General features: G+C 45.7%; 2 protein-coding genes across 5 annotated transcripts in view; one reads left to right on the top strand and one right to left on the bottom strand.

The window, feature by feature from the left end:
* Positions 1-20,669, top strand: part of MTOR (mechanistic target of rapamycin kinase) — a 100,039-nt gene that overhangs the window by 44,887 nt on the left and 34,483 nt on the right. The window lies entirely within an intron of this gene.
* ANGPTL7 (angiopoietin like 7) lies at positions 1,740-10,294 on the bottom strand. Its single transcript, XM_083512703.1, has 5 exons — positions 9,474-10,294; positions 5,923-6,023; positions 5,080-5,274; positions 4,061-4,259; positions 1,740-3,441 (listed from the first exon to the last, which is right to left on the bottom strand). The coding sequence occupies exons 1-5, from the start codon at positions 9,844-9,846 to the stop codon at positions 3,248-3,250; spliced, it is 1,062 nt and encodes a 353-aa protein (XP_083368829.1). The 5' UTR covers positions 9,847-10,294; the 3' UTR covers positions 1,740-3,247.

The following is a 20,669-nucleotide window of genomic DNA, read 5'->3' as shown; positions in this document are numbered from 1 at the left end:
TTAATAACCATTTGTGCAACAAGAAAGGAGATTGAAATGTGACTCGCTTTCAACTGTTAAAAAATAAATAAATCCAGAGTGGACTTTCTCATTAGTGCATGTGTTGGGGAAGATTTGGCCCTCCCAGATGTTGCTGAACTACAACTCCCATCAGCCCCAGCCAGTAGAGGCTGGAATCAAAGCTTGACATCCTCAAGGACCTTTCCTGAAGGGCCACTTATATCTGCGGAATAATTATTCTGGTGTTAATTAGCTCTTGAAGTGTGCTCTCTGGTACCCTAGTTTCAGTCCATCTTAAATTGAAATGGATTCAGTTTAAATAGAAATGTCTTTACAAGCTCAGTTGTCGCAAGCAACTGGAATTGTGCCTGAACGTCTTGTTTTTTATTAGCCTATTTTTCTGTTTGCTTCCTTGTTTATTTAGGGCTTTTTCCAGTCTGGTGTATTGACTTCATTATGTTACTTCACTTCTGGAACTAAGCATTTTGTTGCTGTTAATCAGTCTCTGTTCTGCTCCCAGCCAGTAGTCTTGGCTTAATTCAAACTGTGGACTTCTTGTAGAATTTTCTATCTCTGGAGATGCATAATTCCTCTTGGGTTAAGCCATGTGCCTTTTGCCTGGCTGCTTCTGACAGATCTGTTAATCAATCACAGGCTGCAATTACTTTCTTCCTCTTCCCAAGCAAACAAAATGTACACGTGTGTGTGTGTGTGTGTGTGTGTGTGTGAGAGAGAGAGAGAGAGAGGGGGGGGGATAGCAGCTTCTATATTGTCATGCTTAAACTGCTTTTTGGACTGGTGCACAACGTAATGATGTTTATAACATGCTTCTGAACTGCTACTGCCCATGCTTTAAACATACAAAATTGCCTAGTTCTGAGTCTTCTATCTCATTATTGACTACAATGACGGGCAGTTGCTGTCAAGGAGGGGCATGGGAGTGGAGCCATTGGAGGGGAAGCCTTGCCAGGCTTCTTTAAAAGCCCCCAGGTGATGCTAGTCCAGGCATAGGCAAACTCGGCCCTCCAGATGTTTTGAGACTACAATTCCCATCATCCCTGACCACTGGTCCTGTTAGCTAGGGATGATGGGAGTTGTAGACCCCAAACATCTGGAGGGCTGGCTAGTCTGGGTGAGGCAGCACCTTTTCTAATAAGGCAAGCAGATTCCACTAGGAGCTGCCCAGGGTTTTGTCTGTTGTGACTGGCAATCATTATTACATCCCCCCATGGACCCCAAGCCCCACCAATAGCTCTTCCTGAAATGTTCCAGGCAGCTCCTGTCCCTTTCCTTCACTCTTTATCTATGGAAAATCAGGCATGCTTGAGTCTCTGAAGGAAATGGGACATGTAGCTTTAGCATGCCTACGGGCCAATCCTGTGCAGCATTAGGTCACTGTGCATAGAATTGCAAGTCCCAGTGAAGTCCCTAGTGGTGCTCACTCTCTAGTAAACCTGCTTGGCAGCTCAGCCTTTTATTAATTGTGTGTGGCTGTCCCTGTGTGCATTGCCCAATTTATCTCTGCCATGTTCCTGTTATCTTCTGCATGTCTCTCATTTTCCATATCATATCCATCCATTGCTCTTTTCTCTTGCCTGCTGAGCTATTTTCAGACGCTGTGTCTGCCACACAACGCATACTGTCACCTCTCCTGGAGCCTTGCTTGTTCTTTTCTTCAAGGACTTCTGATTTTAATCTGCCTGCTTGTTAGGTATTTTGACAAAAGACTCAAGACCCAGTTTAAAAACAAGAGAGTTTATTATAGAATCTGAAAAAAACAAAAACAAAAAAATCCATTGTGGAGGCATGGCAGATTTTGTACAGAGCGCTCTTTCAATTTACAACACACACAGATCCACCTGGAGCATCACCCACTCAGCAACCATCTTTAACAACAATATGCTCCTGGAGGGATGGTCCCAAGTTTTGGCCAGTCAACATGTACAAGACACTTTCCAGGAAACCAATGTCTTCTGGTGCCAAGACAGCAACTTTAAATTATGCTAGATTCCTCTTGTAAATAATAAAAAGTGAATAAAAAATAGATATATTAACTATGAACCCACTCTGGCAACGAAGTTAAGCAGGGAACTGAGCTGTGAGAGGAGTCCTTGGTAACTTGTGTTTTTTTAAAACAAATCGTTTCCCCAGTTGTGATGCATTGCAATGTGTGCATAATATTATTCCTCACATCTCTTTATTTGTATTGAACACTGCACAGTATATTAACAGGACTGAGGAATCTCAGGCCTGGTGGTTGCATGTGATCCTTGTGGCATCTCTATTTGGTCCTGCTCTGCAGCCTATTTGGGTGCTTTTGGGTGGCTGTGGTATGTGCCTTTGAGCTGTGGTAGTGTCTGTGGGTGGGAGATGTGTGTTGGTGTGCAGAAACCTCTGGTTTTAATGTGACTGGAATGGACCCTGCTGTAGAAAGATTAAAAGTTGCATCCATTGCTCAATCCACTTTGGCCTATGGCCACACCCACCACTGTCTTGAGGCCCCTTTAGAGTTGCCTGTGATAGAATGTAGCCCTTGGGTTGCAAGAGGTTTCTCATCCCTGGCTTATAAAACCTCAGAATATTAATGTATATTTTTTATTGTTGTTGGCACCTTCCTTTTGTAGTACCCCCCCCACACACACACAAAAAAGCTCAAGGCATAAATAGTAGGCTTTTAAATCTGGAATGTCTTTGATGCCCCTCTCCATTCATCAATAGGAAGATCTGTGGGGGAACTCCAATTACGATTCATCCAACGTCCCAATCTGATTCTTTTTTCTCTTTTAAATTGTGGGCCTATGCTTTTGAAAAGAGGATCACCTCGCTTGCAGTCATCTTCCTAACTCAGCACTTCCCTCCCCCCCCCCCCATTCCCTTACCTCATTTTGGTTGTTGTTGTATCTGTGCACTTGAGTCAACCTAAAACAGGGAGTGATTGCAAGGTGGACATTTTAAAAAAGCTGGGAAAGTTAATACCGCACTTTGCAACCCTGTACTCCGGGGGGAAATGCTATAGCAACTCTGTGATATTTGTGAATGGAACAAAATCCTTCTCTTATGAGGATGCTGCTTGCCAGGGGCTACATGTCCTGGGACATTTGAACATCCTACTGGAAGAGAGCGTTGTGATGAGAAAGATGCAGAAGTACAGCCCTTGTATTTCAGACCAGTGGTTGTGGTTTATTTTTTGGTTAGCATTTGTGTGTATCTTTCTCCCTGTCCCCCATGAAGTTGTGTCTCTGCTGCCTTACTCCACTTTATTGGTATCCCTCTGGGCTTTGAAGTCTACCGGCCGAATCTTCATCTCGACCCTCTTCAGGGAATAGGTTTTACCATGCCATCCGTACCAAGTAATCCCATCTGTGCTCTTGTTGTGCTCTCCGTTGCGGTAGTAAACCCCGTTCAGGTTGGAGTCTGTACAGCAGTTGTACCAGTAGCCGCCTGTTGAGAAACAAAAGCGGAGAAAATCTTTTGATCTGTCTTCGAAAGCAGTGGGTTTTGAAACTTTTCGCCTCCAGGGAACCTCCTTTTGCACTGACATCTGCCATCATGGGACCAAGCAAATTGCAAAGCATTCTGGGGCACACACAGTTTCATTAATGCATTGGCCTACCCCTGAGCCAAAGGGTCAGGTAGCAGGCAATGGGAAATAGCTTTCTCTGCCCACGATCTAGGAGAGCCATTGCCAGCTGGCCTAGACTAGGTATAGGAAACCTTGCCCCCCACCCAGTACATTGCTGAACTGCCACTCCAATCACCCCAGCCATTGGCTATGCTTGCTGGGGCTACTGGGAGTTGTAGTTCGGCAACATCTAGAGGCCCAAAGGTTCCCCTGAATTTGATGGACAAATAGTCTAACCTTTTATAAGGCAGCCTCCTGTGTTCCTGTTTGCTCCAGAAAGTGTTTCGCATATCACATTTTGTAGTTGTCATTGTTCTTGCAATGCTTACAACTTCAAAGCGAATACAGGTTTTGGAAATGTTTCTAAATTGCAAAATGGCATTCAGCCCTGTTCAGCTAAAACTTAGGGTAGGAGGAGGATCCCATCTACATGCTTACCTTTGCGTAACAGTGCACAGTGATCCACGCACTTGTCATTGTCCTTGTCCTTAGTGCTGAAGGCTGTGTTGTTGTGGTACCTCAGGGAGTCATGTGGAATGTTGCCACTGTAGTTGGCCAAGAAGAGGCGGTAGCTGTTTAGCTCGTTGCCCAGAGCGAAGTGGTTGTACAGAGCGTAGCGGATGTTGCCATTCCAGTCCTGCAAGGGTAAACAGGAGGTGGATGAAGGTGAAGAGGAAACATCTTCTGTTAGCAAATTTATCTAGGGAAACCGTTTCCAGGAATGTATGCACCTATCCCTCCTTGCAAGGAGTGCCATATCTTCAGGCATCCATTGCTCTTTCAAATGGATGTGATGGATTCCTGCGTAGGAAACGATACGGCCGTTTCCTCAACGTTTTGCATTTCATTCATGTGTTCAACCACAGGGCAACTTGTCTGCTAGCTCCACTGAAGCTACTTCTTATAGCTGACTCCCTTCAGCAAAACCTCATGCTCTGCCTGCAGTTTGGCAAGACTTCCAAAGGAAAATACCTCTGTAGTTGTGGAGCAGCCGCTGAGGACATCTGGGTATGTGCCCTTGCTTTTTGAGTTTAAGGGCACTGTTAAGAGGGCATAATGGAGGGTGGGGGAGATATCTTACTTGCCAACCCCAGATACTGATGCCTGTGTAAAGCAGTACCTAGAGATTGCAATACAGTCGTACCTTGGATCCCGAATGCTCTGGAACTCAAACGTTTTGGCTCCCAAACGCCGCAAAACCGGAAGTGAGTGTTCCAGTTTGCTAACGTTCTTTTAGAACCCGAACGTCCAACATGGCAGCCAATCAGAAGCCACAATTTGGTTTTTCGAAAGTTTTGGAAGTCGAACGGACTTCCGGAACGGATTCCATTTGACTTCCAAGGTTTGACTGTATCTTAAATTGCTGCTGGAGACTGCTCGTCCTTCTAAATTCCTCAGCTGTTCAATGTAGATAAATTACCAAAAGTTAGCCTGTTTTTTTGAAATCATTCCCTTACCTCGAGCTCCACACGCAGCACTGTCGGGCGGCGGGAAAGCCTATGGATGTGCTCATTTCCCAGCCAAAAGTCTCCCTGGATGCTGCCAAACCCTTGCTTGTACTGCTTCCAGTCCCGGCTGAAGGAAGTCAGGCCAACTTTACGCCTCTGGATGACTGTCCAGCCTCCTCCGTCAGTCTCCATGTCACAGTATACCTGGAGCGATGGGAAAGAGTGTTGATTCCAGTCATTCATGGAGACTAGGGACTGTCTGGGCCCCTTTTGGGGAGGGGGCAAGTATTTGTTGTTGCCAAATTGGACTGAATAGTTCAGTTGATTTGAATATCTGTTCTTCCCCTCCTCTCACCCCACAAACCATATTAGTATGAATATAAGTGGAAACATGTATTATTAGTAATGGCAGAATAAGGGATTTTAGGCACTGGGTAGCAGCATTTACCATGAGGTCAGCTGCTTTTTAGTTTAGGAGAGATGTTCTCTGTGATGCTACAGGTGGAATGAAGCTACTTTCTCAGAAAGCCATTTTGAGTACCAAGAAAGGGAAATCCATGAACATCAAAATGTTTTTTTTAAAAAAAAAAAAAATCCTAAGTGTCATTCTATCAGTCCTGGAATCCTGGACAGTTTTCCCTACTGCTGCCATTCAGCCGCATAGATTGGACCATTGTAGAGAAGCTCTTACCAACACCCCTAGAGGGTCACCTTCTGTGGGTCATGGAGGCTCAGAGAGAGCAAATGTGTGCTCCTTCCATAGGAACCTGTCCTGAAAGCTGCCCAAAGCTGCCCATCTGGACTATAACTGGGGCATAAGTAAGTCATAGCATTTGTATTAAGACGTCTTACTTGCATTTCTGGCGTTCCCAGGAATTCATCAGGGAGAAGTCTGTAGACCCCTGAAGTTCTGTAATTTCTCTGATAAAGCGACGAGCAGTCGTACACAGCATCTGTGTCAATGGAGGGGGTGGAATGGGAAGCAACAAATGTTTAGCAATGACTGACGAGTATTCAACACCCCCAACCCACAAATTGTGATAAGTTCTTAAGTACAGCGGTACCTCGGGTTACATATGCTTCAGGTTACATACGCTTCAGGTTACAGACTCGGCTAACCTAGAAATATTGCTTCAGGTTAAGAACTTTGCTTCAGGATGAGAACAGAAATCATGCTCCGGTGGGGCGGCAGCAGTGGGAGGCCCCATTAGCTAAAGTGGTGCTTCAGGTTAAGAACAGTTTCAGGTTAAGTACAGACCTCTGGAACAAATTATGTACTTAACCCGAGGTACCACTGTACTTTTGACACATTTTTATTAAATGTAACCTTGCTTATGTTACAGCTCCTCCAAAAACAGCATGTTAGTTTTAAACTTACGTTGCAATATTTAGTGAAGCCTCCCTAGAATTTCAAACCCAGAAGGGGAACCCTGAGACCATGAAGCCTCAACCACCTCCAACATTAACCTATGTGACTGAGACAGCCATGTGCTCCACAAATAAGAGGACAGCTGTGTACCTCTTCAGGATGCTTGCAGCTGATGCTTTCCTCAAGCAAGTGAGCCAAACTCTGTTCTACTGGTGAATGAAGCCATTGCCCAGTTTGGGAGAGCTAATAATAATAATTTTCTTATTTATACCCTGCCCATCTGGCTGGGTTTCCCCAGCCACTCTGGGTGGCTTACAGCACATAAAAAACTGTAAAAGTTTAAACATTTAAAATTTCACGATACAGGGTTGCCTTCAGATCTGCATGATGGTGGCTGCAGTCTAGAAGCATTTCCCAAACCTAGTAGGCTGTTTCAGCAATTGATTGGCATACATGGAATCAGGAGGGCGATCCTGCTTACAGAGAGACTGCTCAAGTTATTTTTCTCTTGTCCATATATAAGTGCAGATTTTGGGCGCTAACTTCTCCAGCTCCTTCTGTAACCCTTCAAAAACACAACCATTGAGCAGCAAGGACTTGGAGCGGGGTCAGGCTAGCAGAAAGGGAGGCTCAGTGGCACAAGGGGGATTTGATGGCTTTGGCATGTGCGCCTAACAAAAAAACATTCTAAAATTAATCAAACATTATCCTGATTAGTAAAGAACAAAGAACCAGTAACCATAGTATTGAACTTTGGGGTCTTAAGGTTCTAATCCCAGCTCGGCTGGGTGAGTTTGGGCAGCTTACAAACCCTTGGCCTTGACTGCAGCTGTAAAGTTGACGTAATAGCAACATATCTCACCATGGTCTTTTAAAGGTGAAAGAGAAATTGTTTTAGCAGTGTAGCAGAAGTACTTGTCTGTTCAGAAATGGCAAGTGCAAGAGCTGGTGTAACCAACAGACTAGGCTGCAAATCTAGAAACTTCATGTTTGAATCTCACTTTGAATTTTCTAGGTAGCCTCAGGTCAGGCATTCTCTGCTGCATGCTTTGTCCTGCAATAGGGGCATATCACACCCATACCAGCCTGCCTCACAATAATTTACTATAGCAAGATTGTGTAAAGTGACCTGAACACTCAGAAACAGCATTTCACAGATGCGAAGCAGTAGTGTTACTACTTCTGAGTGAGAGAGAACCAGTTTCTCCTCCAAAAACTTATCTTATTGCAAAAGCCCCCAGACTGAAGCAATGGGGAATAGCTAGGCAAATACAGTTTGCTGCCATTCCGCAAAGCCCAACCTCTTGATCTGATAGGATGGCCATGCCTGGGACAGCTTCCCCAGTTTGCAGTTGTGCTCTCAGGCAGATGAGCCAAATCAGCACATCTGACAAGTTTGGACTGTGCACGGTCTGTTTTCTCCATCATGGCCTGCTCCCACTTGGAAAGTACATTCCCGCTCCGGCGAGCTTATCAGCCTTTTTGGAAATGGTTGCTTCCCTTTCCACGTTAAGAACTGAACATCCAGCTGCTTCAAGGGGAAGGGAGAGGCCCTTCCCGAGGTTAACATTTATCCATCCTGACAGGTGTAACAGAGTGCAAGGTGAATGATTTCCACCTATTAGGAAAGATTAGGTGCCAACTGGGGCTTCCTTGCAGCCAGCAATTCAAGTCCCTACGTGGCTGTCTTCCACATGCATTGTGGCCTTACCATGCCTGTAACAAGACATGTGGTTTAATAATTTTTTACCTTGAAGGCACACTCTGGGCTATTTATGTGAATACTGCGAAAACCTCAGTGTGAGGATTCCCTGCCCACCCCAGGTCACACTTGTATGTAGCTTGGTTGCTCACAGTTGAGGGAAAGAGCTGCTTCCAGGCGACCATGCCTAGAAGCTAAGTTGAGTTGATTATTTATTTCACTGTAAACCTCAAATGATGAACCGGCTAGTTAAAAGGTGTGTTATTAAAAGTGTGTATGGCTATATAGCCAAGGGTGGCCCCTGTGGGAAAAGGTGACTAGGTGGTAACCAAGATCATGTTACTCAATTAAATCGGATGAGTTTTAATTGATTATTGGGGTGGAGTTTTTAAAAATATAGCTATACATATAGTGTTGAAGGAAAATTCATATTTTCTTTTAGGGAAGGGCTGCGGATCAGTAGCAGAACAATTGCTTTGCATGCAGAGGGCAGCAGGTTCAATTTTGGGGGTCTCCAGGCAAGGCTGGAAATTAGTCTTGCCTGAAATCCTGAAGAGCTGCTGTTGGTCAGTGTGGGCAGTATCGAGCTAGATAGTGACTTGGTTCTTTTGAATGGTGCAGATAATATATGTAAAATATCTCACAACATTCCCTCTTGAGTGAGCATAAAGGTGGGGTGCCTCTTGGAAGAAGATGCCATCCACATTTTTCATGCAGGCTTTTTTCTTTTTTAAGTGTTTTGTCATTGAGCTGAAATGCCTTTCAGTTTGATTTACTGAGGTTTTAAAACTATTTAATCCAACCAGCATTTGTTAAAGATGGCAATCCTAGCGTTCGTGCATCTCAGGATATGACTGCTCATATTCTCACACAGAGTTCTTTGTGCGAAATCACACATGTGCTCACAACCTTCCCTCTTTCCTCACAGACCACTTCTGGGAAAAAGCATGAATGGGATCTGGCTGCACTTTCCTATCTTTAAGCACACACAAAGACAGAGAGACCATAATCTCAATGTAGGACTGTCTCTCCTCACTTTTCTGCTGATATTCTAAAGAGCGATTGTGTTTTGAGTGTCTGCAGGTCTTACATGCAGAACTAAGCTATTATTATTTAAAACATTGAAGCTCTCTTGTAAATGAAATAGTCGAACGACTCAAAAGCAAAAGCACAAGATTGTGGTCCCTTTCAACTGTTTAAAAGCACCTCTCCTGGGGTACATTTTGCCCAGCAGAGTTTGCTTGCAGTATTGGGGGTCCTAACTGAGGGTAGCAGCCTCATGAGTTTCTATTTTTCCATGCATTTATTTGCCATACCGCTGGTCCTCCTTACCTGCGGATGTTTGCGTGACAGTCTGAGCTGCCTGAAGCTGCACGATGCCCAGCTGGTTGTTCATCTCCGAGTACTTCCCTTCCACGTCATTGAGGCGCAGGTCCATCTGCTTGAAGCTTCCTTCCAGCTCCATCACCTGCATGATGGCGTTTCCCAGTTCATCCTCCTGCTTCTTGCTCAGCTCCTGTATCAAGGTGGACAGGTTGGCCACATGCATCTTCAGCTCCTTCAGCTCCTCACAGCAGCCTAGGTTCTTGGGCTTTCCATTGATCACCTTCCTCTTTGGAGGTTTCTGCAGCCAGGCTGGGTACACGGCCAAAGAGATGGTTACTGCACATAACCAAGCCAGCTGAGTGCTGAATGTGGTCTGCATGCTGTGTCTAGGGATTTTTCTTCTTCTCTGCTCCCCCACTCACTTGGTCCTAGGGGTTGCTTCAGAAATTCTTATCTCCTGTCCCAGGAGGAGGAGGAGTTTCTTTTGTAGTTGAACTGTATTTGTACAGATGTTTTCTGTAAAGCCAAAGCTATTGTTTCCCTCTTTCTCTTTCTCAATGAATCAAGTCTCTCAAAGGTGGATCGCTCCTGTCGGAGTCTCTGCTCTCGAGAAATGTGTGTGCCTCTCCCTCGCACACCGCATCTTAAATATCTATTGCTTCTGGGTACCTCCCCCCCCCCTTGCAGCCCATACACAGCCTGCTAAGCCACTCCCCACTCATCTGCTCATATCAGGTGGAAACAAATACTTTTTAGGGCTTGTTTGCGTGAATGTGGGGGGGGTGGTTTAAGGGTGGGCAGCTTGGAGGCTTTTTCTGTTCAACTTTGTCATTCTCTCAGATTTGGGAGTGGGGGGAGTGCAGGGAAGGCATGGGAGTTGCCAGTAAATGCCTCCTACTGGATTTTAGCCTTTCTGGTGACTAATCCTCTGGCAGCATGTTAAGGGACAAAGCAGGAGTTCAAGTTTGGTAAATGGAAGGGGGTTCTGCAGGTCAAAAGATTATATAAGAGGTTGGGGGGGCTGATCCCATTTCTAGCAGCCCTTTATTAAGAGAGCAAGGGTGACTTGGATTCCTGGTATGTTTTTCTGACTGCCTCAGAGGAAGGGACCCAAAAGTCAACTGGTTCAGAACTGGGAGGGAAAGGGCTATGTCATGCCACCTATCAGATGCCCAGCACGCAGGGAGAAAGTGCCTGCAAAGTCTTGTGACTCAAGCAAGCGAGCCCAACCTCAGCACTGCCAGGTGCAGGTGGTATAACAAGTAGCAAATCTGAACTGGTCCAGAGTCTGTCCTGATCCATCAAGCAGTGAACACGAGCAAACCCCATTCCCTAGGGCAGGGGTCAGCAACCCGTGGCTCCGGAGCCGCATGTGGCTCTTTTACACCTTTGCCGCAGCTCCGGGGCAGATACTAGCGAGGGGAGGAGGCGCATTGTGTGCCCTGACACTCCCCACTGTTTTAAATGTCGCAATGGTTTTGCGGCTCCCAGGTTTTTTTTCCCCGGTCCAAGTGGCTCTTTTTGTCTTAAAGGTTGCAGACCCCTGCCCTAGGGGAAATTTCAGTAGGTACAGTTCTCACATTATAATACAGTAAGTAACAGTGTGAGAAACTAAGATATGAAAGCTAGGAGCTAAATGGCACCTTAAACTATGGTTACCAGATTTTTTTTTCAATGAATCTGAGGAACTTTTTTTTTCTTAAGCAGAGTAGCAACAGTGAGTCAGGAGTGGGGATGGTGAGGCAAAAGACCCTGGGCCCAAGCACACATGCATATTGTATAAAGGTGCAAAGCCCTTCTTTCGCACCTTGTGAAACATAAATGCGCAGTTTTTAAAAAACTGGGCAATGAGCCTTCCCCAATCTTTTCCCCCCTTCCCCCTTTGTTTTGACAGATCAGGGGAGGCTTGGGAGTCGCGGGCAGGCAGCCAGCCGTTGTCCTGGAGGAGCACAAGGAGCACGGTTTCTCTGCCAGGCAAGGTGCAAAGCCCTTCTTTCACACCCTGTGAAACATAAATGCACAGTTTTTTTAAAAAAACTGGGCAACACCCACCCAAGCCTCCCCTGATCTGTCAAAACAAAGGAGGAAGGGGGCAGGAGATCTGTACTGCTGGATGTCCCTGGTTCCCCTTTGGCAGTGGCGGCGGCAGCGAGCAGCTCCTGAAGCTAGCCAGAGCCAACTGTGCTACCAGGCTGGCTCCAGGCTGCTGAGGCTGCCACTGCCACATTTTCTGGGGACAGATTTGCAAACCTGGGGACATTCTGGGGATGGAATTTGTCCGGGGACAGATTTGCAAATCCGGGGACTGTCCCCGGGAACAGGGGACATCTGGTAACCCTACTTTAAACCCAGGTTATGGATGCAGCAACAGAATGCCTATGCACGCTTTTTTAATAACAAAGCTGAAAATGAATGAACTGCAGCTAAAATATTATCTTCATTTTTCACATGGTCTAGTCCTTCTCCTGCCCACCCCCCTAATATTCTTAAGAGGGTCTCTTCTCCAGTCTTCAGAGAGTAGGTGGAATTGGGGAGGCAGAAAAAAGTCCTTTCTTTCAACTGGGCAGCTTTAATCTGAAATCTTACGCGCAGCAGTGCACCCAGAGCGCAGAAACTGCTCGCGCTAATGAAATTTCCTGTCGCAAAATGCACGTAGATTAGAACAATGTGAGGTTTGAACACTGATAGGTACAGTCACTCACGTCATAGACATAGTGAGAAGGGGGACCCCAGGGTGGAAACTACTCTGCTGGCAGATGCATGTCCAAAGGGGATTCAGTGCATCTCTTTTATCTCCCAGATACCTAATGCAGACAGACTAGCTGTGGTAATGTATTTACAACTCTTTAGAATTGGAAACAGTCAAGGATAAACCGGGGTTGTACCTCCACTGTCAAAAGTAGCAAACCTTTGAATACTTTGCTGGGAATTGCAAGTACAGAGAGTTGATATTGCATTCAGGTCTTGCTTGCGGACTTCCCATTGGGGCATCTGATTGACCACTGTGACAATAAGATGATGAACTAGATGGACCCCTTTTGGTTTGATCCAGCAAGTCTGCTTTTTGTTCTTATGCTGTCATCTCAACTACTGCCATGGAGCCAGAGTCTTGTTCTGCAATTGCATTTCTTCATGAAGTGGCTCATGCATGGATGAAACCTGATATAAATAAAACACAAAACCTGCAGTAGATTTTTTTTTTAGGTCTTCCTGGATCAGTTTATTTCCTTTGCTTTTCCCCCTCTTTTTGGTGGGTGGTGTCCTCTTAAAAGGGGTGGGGTCGAGCTGTAGCAAGTAGAGCATCTTCTTTGCATGCAGAAAGTCCTAGATTTAATGTCTGAAGCCCTGGAGAGCCACTGCCTGTCAGTGTAGATAATCCTCAGCTGGATGGACCAATGGTCTGGCTTAACTTGATTTCATTACAATCTTTGTTTTATGATATAAAGTAACTTCCTATGGTCCTACCTTTTAAGGAACCACCCTTTCCACATTGACCAGTCTACTGAGGAGCACCTTCATGTCTGCCACACAAACATCTGTGAATTATACCGTATTGGCCGGAATATAAGCCTCACTTTTTCCCCAAATTCCAACCGTGAAAAGTTCAAGTGTGACTTATATTCACAACCTTACAGTATTCAGCTAGGAGTGTGGGACAATCAGTGCCAGGAGCACAGTGAAGCAGTGCTTGTCCCGTGTGTAGTCCCCCGTCCTCTCCTCCAAGGCCAGGAAGGGAGAGAGAGCGAGGAAGGTGAAAGAGCGCCAGCAGTACAGCGCGGCTCCCCTCCCCCTCAGTATGCAGCCCCTCCCCCCTCCAATTTTTAAGGTGCGACTTATATTCAGGTGCAGCTTATATTCAGGCCAATACGGTGTGTCTAAAGCACACAGCTAGTCCAGGGAAACCTAGGTGCTGCAATCAGTGCTCTTCCAAGTCTGCATTTTACTGAGAAAGATCAGTTGAAGTGGGCCAGCTGCCTCTCATGGAATCTTGTTGATCATTACTATCCTTCTCATTAAGGAACTTAAGCAAGATCAGTAGTTGCCTCTGCAGTCAAAAACACAAAAAAGTCCAGTTTTGAAAAAGTAAAACCATTCCAGAAATTTTGTAGCACCTCCAGCTAAGAAGAAAAAAGCATATTGTTCCCAGGAATACTGCAAAGCCACACAAGCCAGCCACTTTGCTGTAACTAAGAAGGTCTTTAGTTTGGTCATTGTCCCTGTAGTAGAATGCCTATGGGTGCTCCATGCATGCCACCTTGACTTCCATATTGGAAGGAAGGCGGGATATCAACATGCTAATAGCTTCACATATTCCCTGTAGGAGGGAGGGAGAAGAATTTCTGGAATTTCATCCTCCTGTCCCAAGCAGCACTGCTCACTTGCACGCACCCGTGGTCCCTGGCTCCCATGCTTTCTGTGACCTGAGATGCCACCAAATTTCTGCACTCGGAAACAACGGGGATGAAAGATCCACGTTTTGCTCATGTTGACGCAGATTATTTTGTACAAAAGTTTCTTGAATGGAATTGCTTTTAAAGAAATACATGGGGCGTTGACCCCTCTCCACACAGTCCTGACCCTTGACCTTTTTCATTCTCTCTCTAATCCCATCTGAGTCTCCTCCCAGCCACGGTTTCGCTTGTTCCTAGGGGCAAATTCTTATTTGGGCCTCTTGTGATGAGAAACATATTTGTCAAACTGAAGGCCAAGGAGACAAGCGTGATGCTCTGTGTGTCAGTTGTTGCCTCCCCTAGTTGTCCTTGTTCCTTTTGCATTTGTCTCCTTTGTGCCCTCTGCTAGGATTTCAGCAGGGTGTTTTGTTTTGTCGCTTCTATGCCAGTGTTTCTTAGAATGTGTGTGCTCAATTTAATGATGCAGGTGGACTATCATTTAGATCAGGGGTCAGCAAACTTTTTCAGCAGGGGGTAGGTCCACTGTCCCTCAGACCTTGTGGAGGGTCGGACTATATTTTTTTGGGGGGGATGATTCAAGAGCACCATGAGCCCTGGTGGCTGCTTACCTGTGTCTTGCGAGCGGCAGGAGCTGGCGGCAGCAGAGGGACAATGAGCGGCGTGCTTAAAATGGCAGCTGCTTTGAGCGCTGCTGCTGCTGCTGGCACCAACAAATTCCAGCCCCCTTCCTCCTCTAGGCAGGGCAGGGAGAAGCCAGGAGGAGGGAGGGAGGAGGTGCTGCCGCCGCCAACACCTTGTGAGGGAGAGGGAAAGAATGTGTGCGCTGGCGATCCACGTGGCGATTCCCAAACAGTTTGTGGGCCAGATCCAGAAGGCAATTGGACCTGATCCGGCCCGCAGTCCTTAGTTTGCTTGTCTTCTCATTGAAATTAAGCGGGAAGCCTTCTTTAGCCAATAGCTTTAGCCTAAATTGCAGCACAGGTGCCATTTCAGGGTAGAGGTGCTTACAGCTAGGGAGTAGAGAGTTGTGACATGCCTGTAGTGACTATGACAGTTTCTTGGGGTTGCACCTGATACCAATGTGCCCAAAAAGGTTGAGAACCCTTAGTTGGATTATTTTGTACAATGCCTTAGCTGCATAAAGTTCTGCAGGTCTTGGCTGGACAGGCAGAGTGACATTCCAGGGCCAAGGTGGGAAATCTCCAGTAACAAATGGTATCCTGTTGCTGTAAAGCACATGTGGTGTGTGTCTCTTTCTCAAGCCAACTTAACCAGCCTTTTAAATAAACCTACAAAAATTACAAGCCTGAAATAAATTTTGCTAGCTTTACTAGAGTCTGACAGAAAGCTCCATCCCTAGAAACATAGGAGTCTGCCTTATGCTGTGTCAGACCACTGGCCTATCTAACTCAGTGTTATCAACACTGACTGGCAGCAGCTGTCTGGGGTTTCAGGCAGGGAGTCTCTCCCAGCTTGAACCCATTGAAATGAATCTAAGTTGCTTGTGTCCATTAACTTCAGTGGGTCTACTGTGAGTAGGACTAGCATTAGATAAAACCCTTCGTGTCTCTGCTCTGTTCTTCCTCTGCCAGCTGTTCTCATTCCTCTGCATGGCCACTGGGCAAATGTTTTAAAACTCAAGACTGGTTTTAAGCTCCACCCACACTATGCCAGCTACTAGCATTGCAGACTGAGCTCAGTACAGCAAGTGGCTAAGTACAGCACTGGCTAAGTAGCTGACCCCCAAAGACCAGTGCCTATGCACAAGATCAGGCATGGCAAACCTGTAGTCCTCCAGATTTTGTTGGACTCCAGCTGCCATCAGCTCTAGCCAGCATGGCCAGTGATCAGGGGAGTTGCATGATGGGAATTGCAGTCCAAAAATAACTGGAGGACCACAGATTCTACATCTCTGCCCTATGAAGCTTCAGCCTCTGGCACCTCTCCTCTGTCTGACATGTTTTTCTCACAATAGAAGACCTCAGAGGCTCCCACTCTCATCCCCAGCTCATCCTTGGCTTTCCCATTTTGGTCTAAGTTGCTTCTTATCTTCTGATTTTTCAATGCCACTTCTGAAACTGAATCTGTGCCTGCTCTAAACCATGCAGGAACACCAAAACCTCACCATGGCTGTATCCAACTAAGTTCTGGAGTCTGACAGTTGCTATCGTTGGTATGACTCCTTTGAGCAGTTTTCTGACTTGTCTCTGAAGACCATTTAAGCAGGGCCTATTTTTCAGATGGGATGCTGGGTTAAATGTGCATGGAGGGCATGCTTGCAAACTGAATTAGCCATGAAACCCTTATGCAGGGGTGTGAAGGAGCCAAATGTGGCTCTCCAGGCCTCCCTATTTGGCCCTCTGGACTCTTCCCCAGGTTACAACCCTTCCTCAGCTGCACCCTCACCATCCCCAGATGTTTATGCCTGGCTAGAATGTGTCCCTCTTGCTTGCCTGGATGGAGAATAGAGAGAGGGAGGGGTGTAAAAACTGGCTTATACTACAAAGCTAAAATTCACATTCACAAACCCTGAGACTGGGAATGCTGGGTTGGTGTATACACACTTAGACTTCACATGGTGGTATTGATATGTCAAAAGCTGAGGCTTTGGAGATTCAGCCCCCAAATGGACACATGCATTATTCAGCCTCCTGCTGCCCTATGCAAGAGAGAAACCTAGCTCTAGACATCAGGTGTCTGGGGAAAATGGCAGGTTAATGCAGCTTGTGGTTCCCCATGCCTCCTCTACATCTCTGTGGACTTCAACCTTTTGGTAGCCAATCTACCAAAACCATTTTAAAGTCCCAAGGACTTAGGCTGCAACCCTAAACCAAACAATTGCAGAGTATAAACCATATTAAACACAGTGGGATTTACCTCTTGAGTAAACGCTCTTAGGATTGCTCTGTTGAGATGATCAGCAGAGAAAATTATTTCTCCAGAGCCAGCCGGTCAGTGAGGAAAAACATCCACCTGTTTCTTACCAACAAATGTTGGGAATCGCAGCAACAGCATGTGGCAGTTCTGTCTGAGAGGAATATTAGCCCCTTGGGGTGATATGCATGAGCTTAAAAATATTTTTCTCTTTCTCTGATGCTTCCCGTTTGTTGAACAGTAACTGGAAAACAGTCTTGTAATTCCTTAAGAATGTTAAAGAATTTCAAAAGTTGATGCCTGAGTGTCCAATTTGATGGTTTGGGGCCAGAGTGTGTTTTGCCAGTTGCCTGTGGAGGTGGCAAAAGCTACCCTTGAGCTTTTAAAAAAAGTATGTTTTTTTAAAGGTGCTGTCACAGTTCTTCTTGGAAGCTGGTTGTCTAAACAGTTAGTCACAAGCTTCTAGGAAAGTCCATATTCTTTTGCATCCCATCTGACCCTGCTCTTTTCCAGCCTCAAAAGAGAACTTCCATCTGTTTTAAGTGACTCTCTTCCTTACAAAAACACACATTCCAGTTACTGATGATAAAACAACTTCCATAATCTGTCAATAAGCCACTAATAACAGCTGCTTTCACACATGCACGCACACACACACACTCAAAGACACGTGACAAATCTTTCATACTTGGAAGAAATTATTGTTGTCTTTGGTGGGGGACCTTGGACCTGTAGGTCCAATTAGGCCTACCAGACGGCTCTGTTTGGCCTGCAGGACCATCTGAGCCAAGTCACACCTACCTGCTCTAAACCAGACATCATATATGACATCTGTACGGGCAAAAAATGGGTCACCTGGTGTAATTGTGAGCCCAGGTATTTGACAGGTAAGTGGCCCCATGAGGGCAGGGAGGAGATTAGAATCTTGCCCACCAGCCAGATTGTTTTCCACCCCTGCCCTGGTATATGTAACGTGCAAGTAGTTTTATAACCTTTTTTTTATTATGCAGAACTCAAGTTGCCCAGATGTTGGCTGGGCCCCAAAGGCTAACTTGATGTTCTATTTCAACCCAGTTTCAAGCCCTGTTATATTATCCAATGGTCAAAACTGATTTGTTTATTATTTATTCATCAGTTTGATTTAAATAGATAATCTCTGCTCTCGAGGTTCACAGTACAAAGACACAGCACATGAGGAAAAAGAGACAGGAGGGAAGGAGGGAGGGAAAAACAAGCTCATGTGTATAAAATCACAGTTGTTGTAACACAGTTAGATAGTTCTGGCTATGCAGATTCTGGCTATCCAGAAGACCAGCAACTCCTTGTCAGTGGTGATTCCTTCTGTCTTTCTTTCTCTGAAAGCACTATTCCCCCCATTCCACCTGCCCAAGATTAGATCCAGGAGCAGAGCAAGTGACAATGTCCAGGCCAGGAGGGCAGGGTCTGTTCATCTTGGGGTCAGCATCTTCCCCAAAGTCTTGATTTTTCCCCAGTATAAAGTCTGGGATGCACACACAAGCACAAACGCTTTCAAAATGCTCTTACGCAGCTCCTGTTTGTATTTCAAACAGAAGATCCCAGCAGGTTGTATATCTGAGTCTCCATCTGCAAGCTGATAAATTATAAGGATCAACATTATTGTCAAGTGGATTCGGCTCTCTTGAGGAGAGGGAATTGAAAATGATGTGTGTGTTTTTCAAAAAAGAAACGTTTGTGCTTCTTCCAAGATTTAAGAATATATGTGGTCCCGCTCAGCCTTTTGTTTTGAAGTATAAAACATCTTGTCTCGTTCTCCCTTTTGACAAGCTGTGGAAAGGAGAGAGAAGTTAGTGCTAGAAAGTGGCAGCAAGAGAGCAGCCATAATTATGATAGAGGGTGGGAAAGGATAATGGCCAATTTGTCAGTAGGTGTTGACAAGAGAGATAAAGTTGGAAGTAATTAACTGCCTGACATACAGGGAGTGATGTTTCTGCCTGCCAATGGGACTGTGATGGCCATTTATCACTTTTACAGTGTACTACAATGAATCACTCTTGCTCAAGGAGCAGGAAAGACATGGGCGTCCTTAATTCCCTCCCTAGAACATGAGAGATTTATCTCCCAAGTCCATCTATTGTCTCAGAGGTGAAAGAATCCTGGCTTGCTGTTTTGTCGATAAGGATAATGTTGGTGCTAGCAAGTAATTAGGTGACGATTTGGAAGCTTACAGCCTGCTGCAGGGGATGGATAACCAGGGTTTTATTACACCAGTGCTTAAAACTCTGCATAGCTTCTCATAATTGGGGCTTGACCTTCGCCAGGATCTAACCTTGTTGGTTCTGTGAGTCTCTTGGTGACGTTCAGTACTGTCAGGAGGCATGGTGTGCTTCTGGACTTCCTGCCAGGGACAGAACCAAAGGATGCTATTTTGCAGTAGCTCTGATCCCTGCTTATGGGTTGGTCCCAGAATATAGGGATGAGGAATTCCTGTTTGGCACCTAGACCATTGGTGTATGCCTGCATTCTTGGCTTGATTCTGTCAACAGACTATGAACTTGTCTGTTTTTAAGCACTGTACATGAGGCAATGGCTTAGGAGAAGAGTTGTGGTTCAGTGGTGGCTCTCACAAAAGATCGCAGTCACAAATAGGATTGTGTAACAAGTAGTGAAAGAGACCCTGCTGTCTGTCAGAGTTGACAGGATTGAGCTAGCTGGGCCAGAGGCCTGTATTGGTATAAGGCAGCACCGTATATCTTAAGTGAAGGATATAGCTCAGAGAAGGTGCCCCCATGCCTTGTATGGAGAAGGTCCTCATTTCAGTCTTCTAACTCCAGTTAGAAGTATCAGGTACAAAGTTCCAGTTACAGATAGGTAGCCGTGTTGGTCTGCCATAGTCAAAATAAAAAAATTCCTTCCAGTAGCACCTTAAAGACCAACTAAGTTAGTTCTTGGAGTTAGTTCTTGGACTAAGTTAGTCCAAGAACTAACTTAGTTGGTCTTTAAGGTGCTACTGGAAGGAATTTTTTTATTCAGGTACAAAGTGACAGACAAAACCCTGCCTGAGACCCTGGGAAGCCAGAGCTGGTCAGAGTAGGTGAAGCAGGGCTTCATTGACAAATATACTGACCTGTAATGCTTCCTGTGGTCCAATGTAAATGTAAACATCTCCCATATTTTAAATGTGTGTGCGCACGTGCTGAGAAGCCTGAGAGAGGATGCTCTAGAAAGAGGTTCATGACTAAGATAGAAAAAATTGAGCCAGGACTTCCTCGCTGTTCCTCTTAAGAGCTGTGCTACAGTTCTGTACATTCTTATTATCAAGAGGAGTGATAAGCATTTGCAGTTCTGTCTGACTATTGCCTGCAGTTTGTCTAAATGGGAACGTATTAGCAGGGCTCTAAAAAAAGGTCCTCTCTCTTCCTTGTGCAGTATCCTAGAAAAGCTAAACTTACTCTGAGCACTTACGATTTGCTCTTACAACGAAGGGGAGTGCGTAGGCAAAAGGTTGCCATCAAGCGGGCTTCATGAAATCCCAGCCAACCCTATAAAACTAGAAAGTCACAACGCAAAGCAAGTGTGTGTGGCCAGAGTGTTGTTGCCTGCCCTTTTATAAGTCGGCCAGGTTTTCTCCAGAAGCCCATAAAACCCGGCATGAATTTGAATCCTTTCATAGGGATTGCAGCTCTGGACTCAGCTGGGTAGGTGTGCTGGGCTCAGAGGGTACCGGCCTGGCCTACACTTTCTCCAGACAGGAGACAGGACAACGAGGTGTTGCTGTTCTACCACGTTAATGCAGTGTTCTCGAAGCATTGCCAGAAGAGAAGCTCATCGGCACATCTTGTGCTGGCTTGTTTTGGGGTGGGTTTTCTTTTTTGACAGACTCCAGTGCAAGAATTGTGGACAACTCCATCCTTGCATATGGTTCTTTGCCAGCCTG

This window comes from Podarcis liolepis (genome assembly GCF_965112155.1).
Source record: "Podarcis liolepis genome assembly, chromosome: 7".
In the NCBI taxonomy this organism is placed as follows: Eukaryota; Metazoa; Chordata; class Lepidosauria; order Squamata; family Lacertidae; genus Podarcis; species Podarcis liolepis.
Note: the sequence above shows the minus strand (reverse complement) of the source record. Positions and strands in the feature narration are given on the sequence as shown.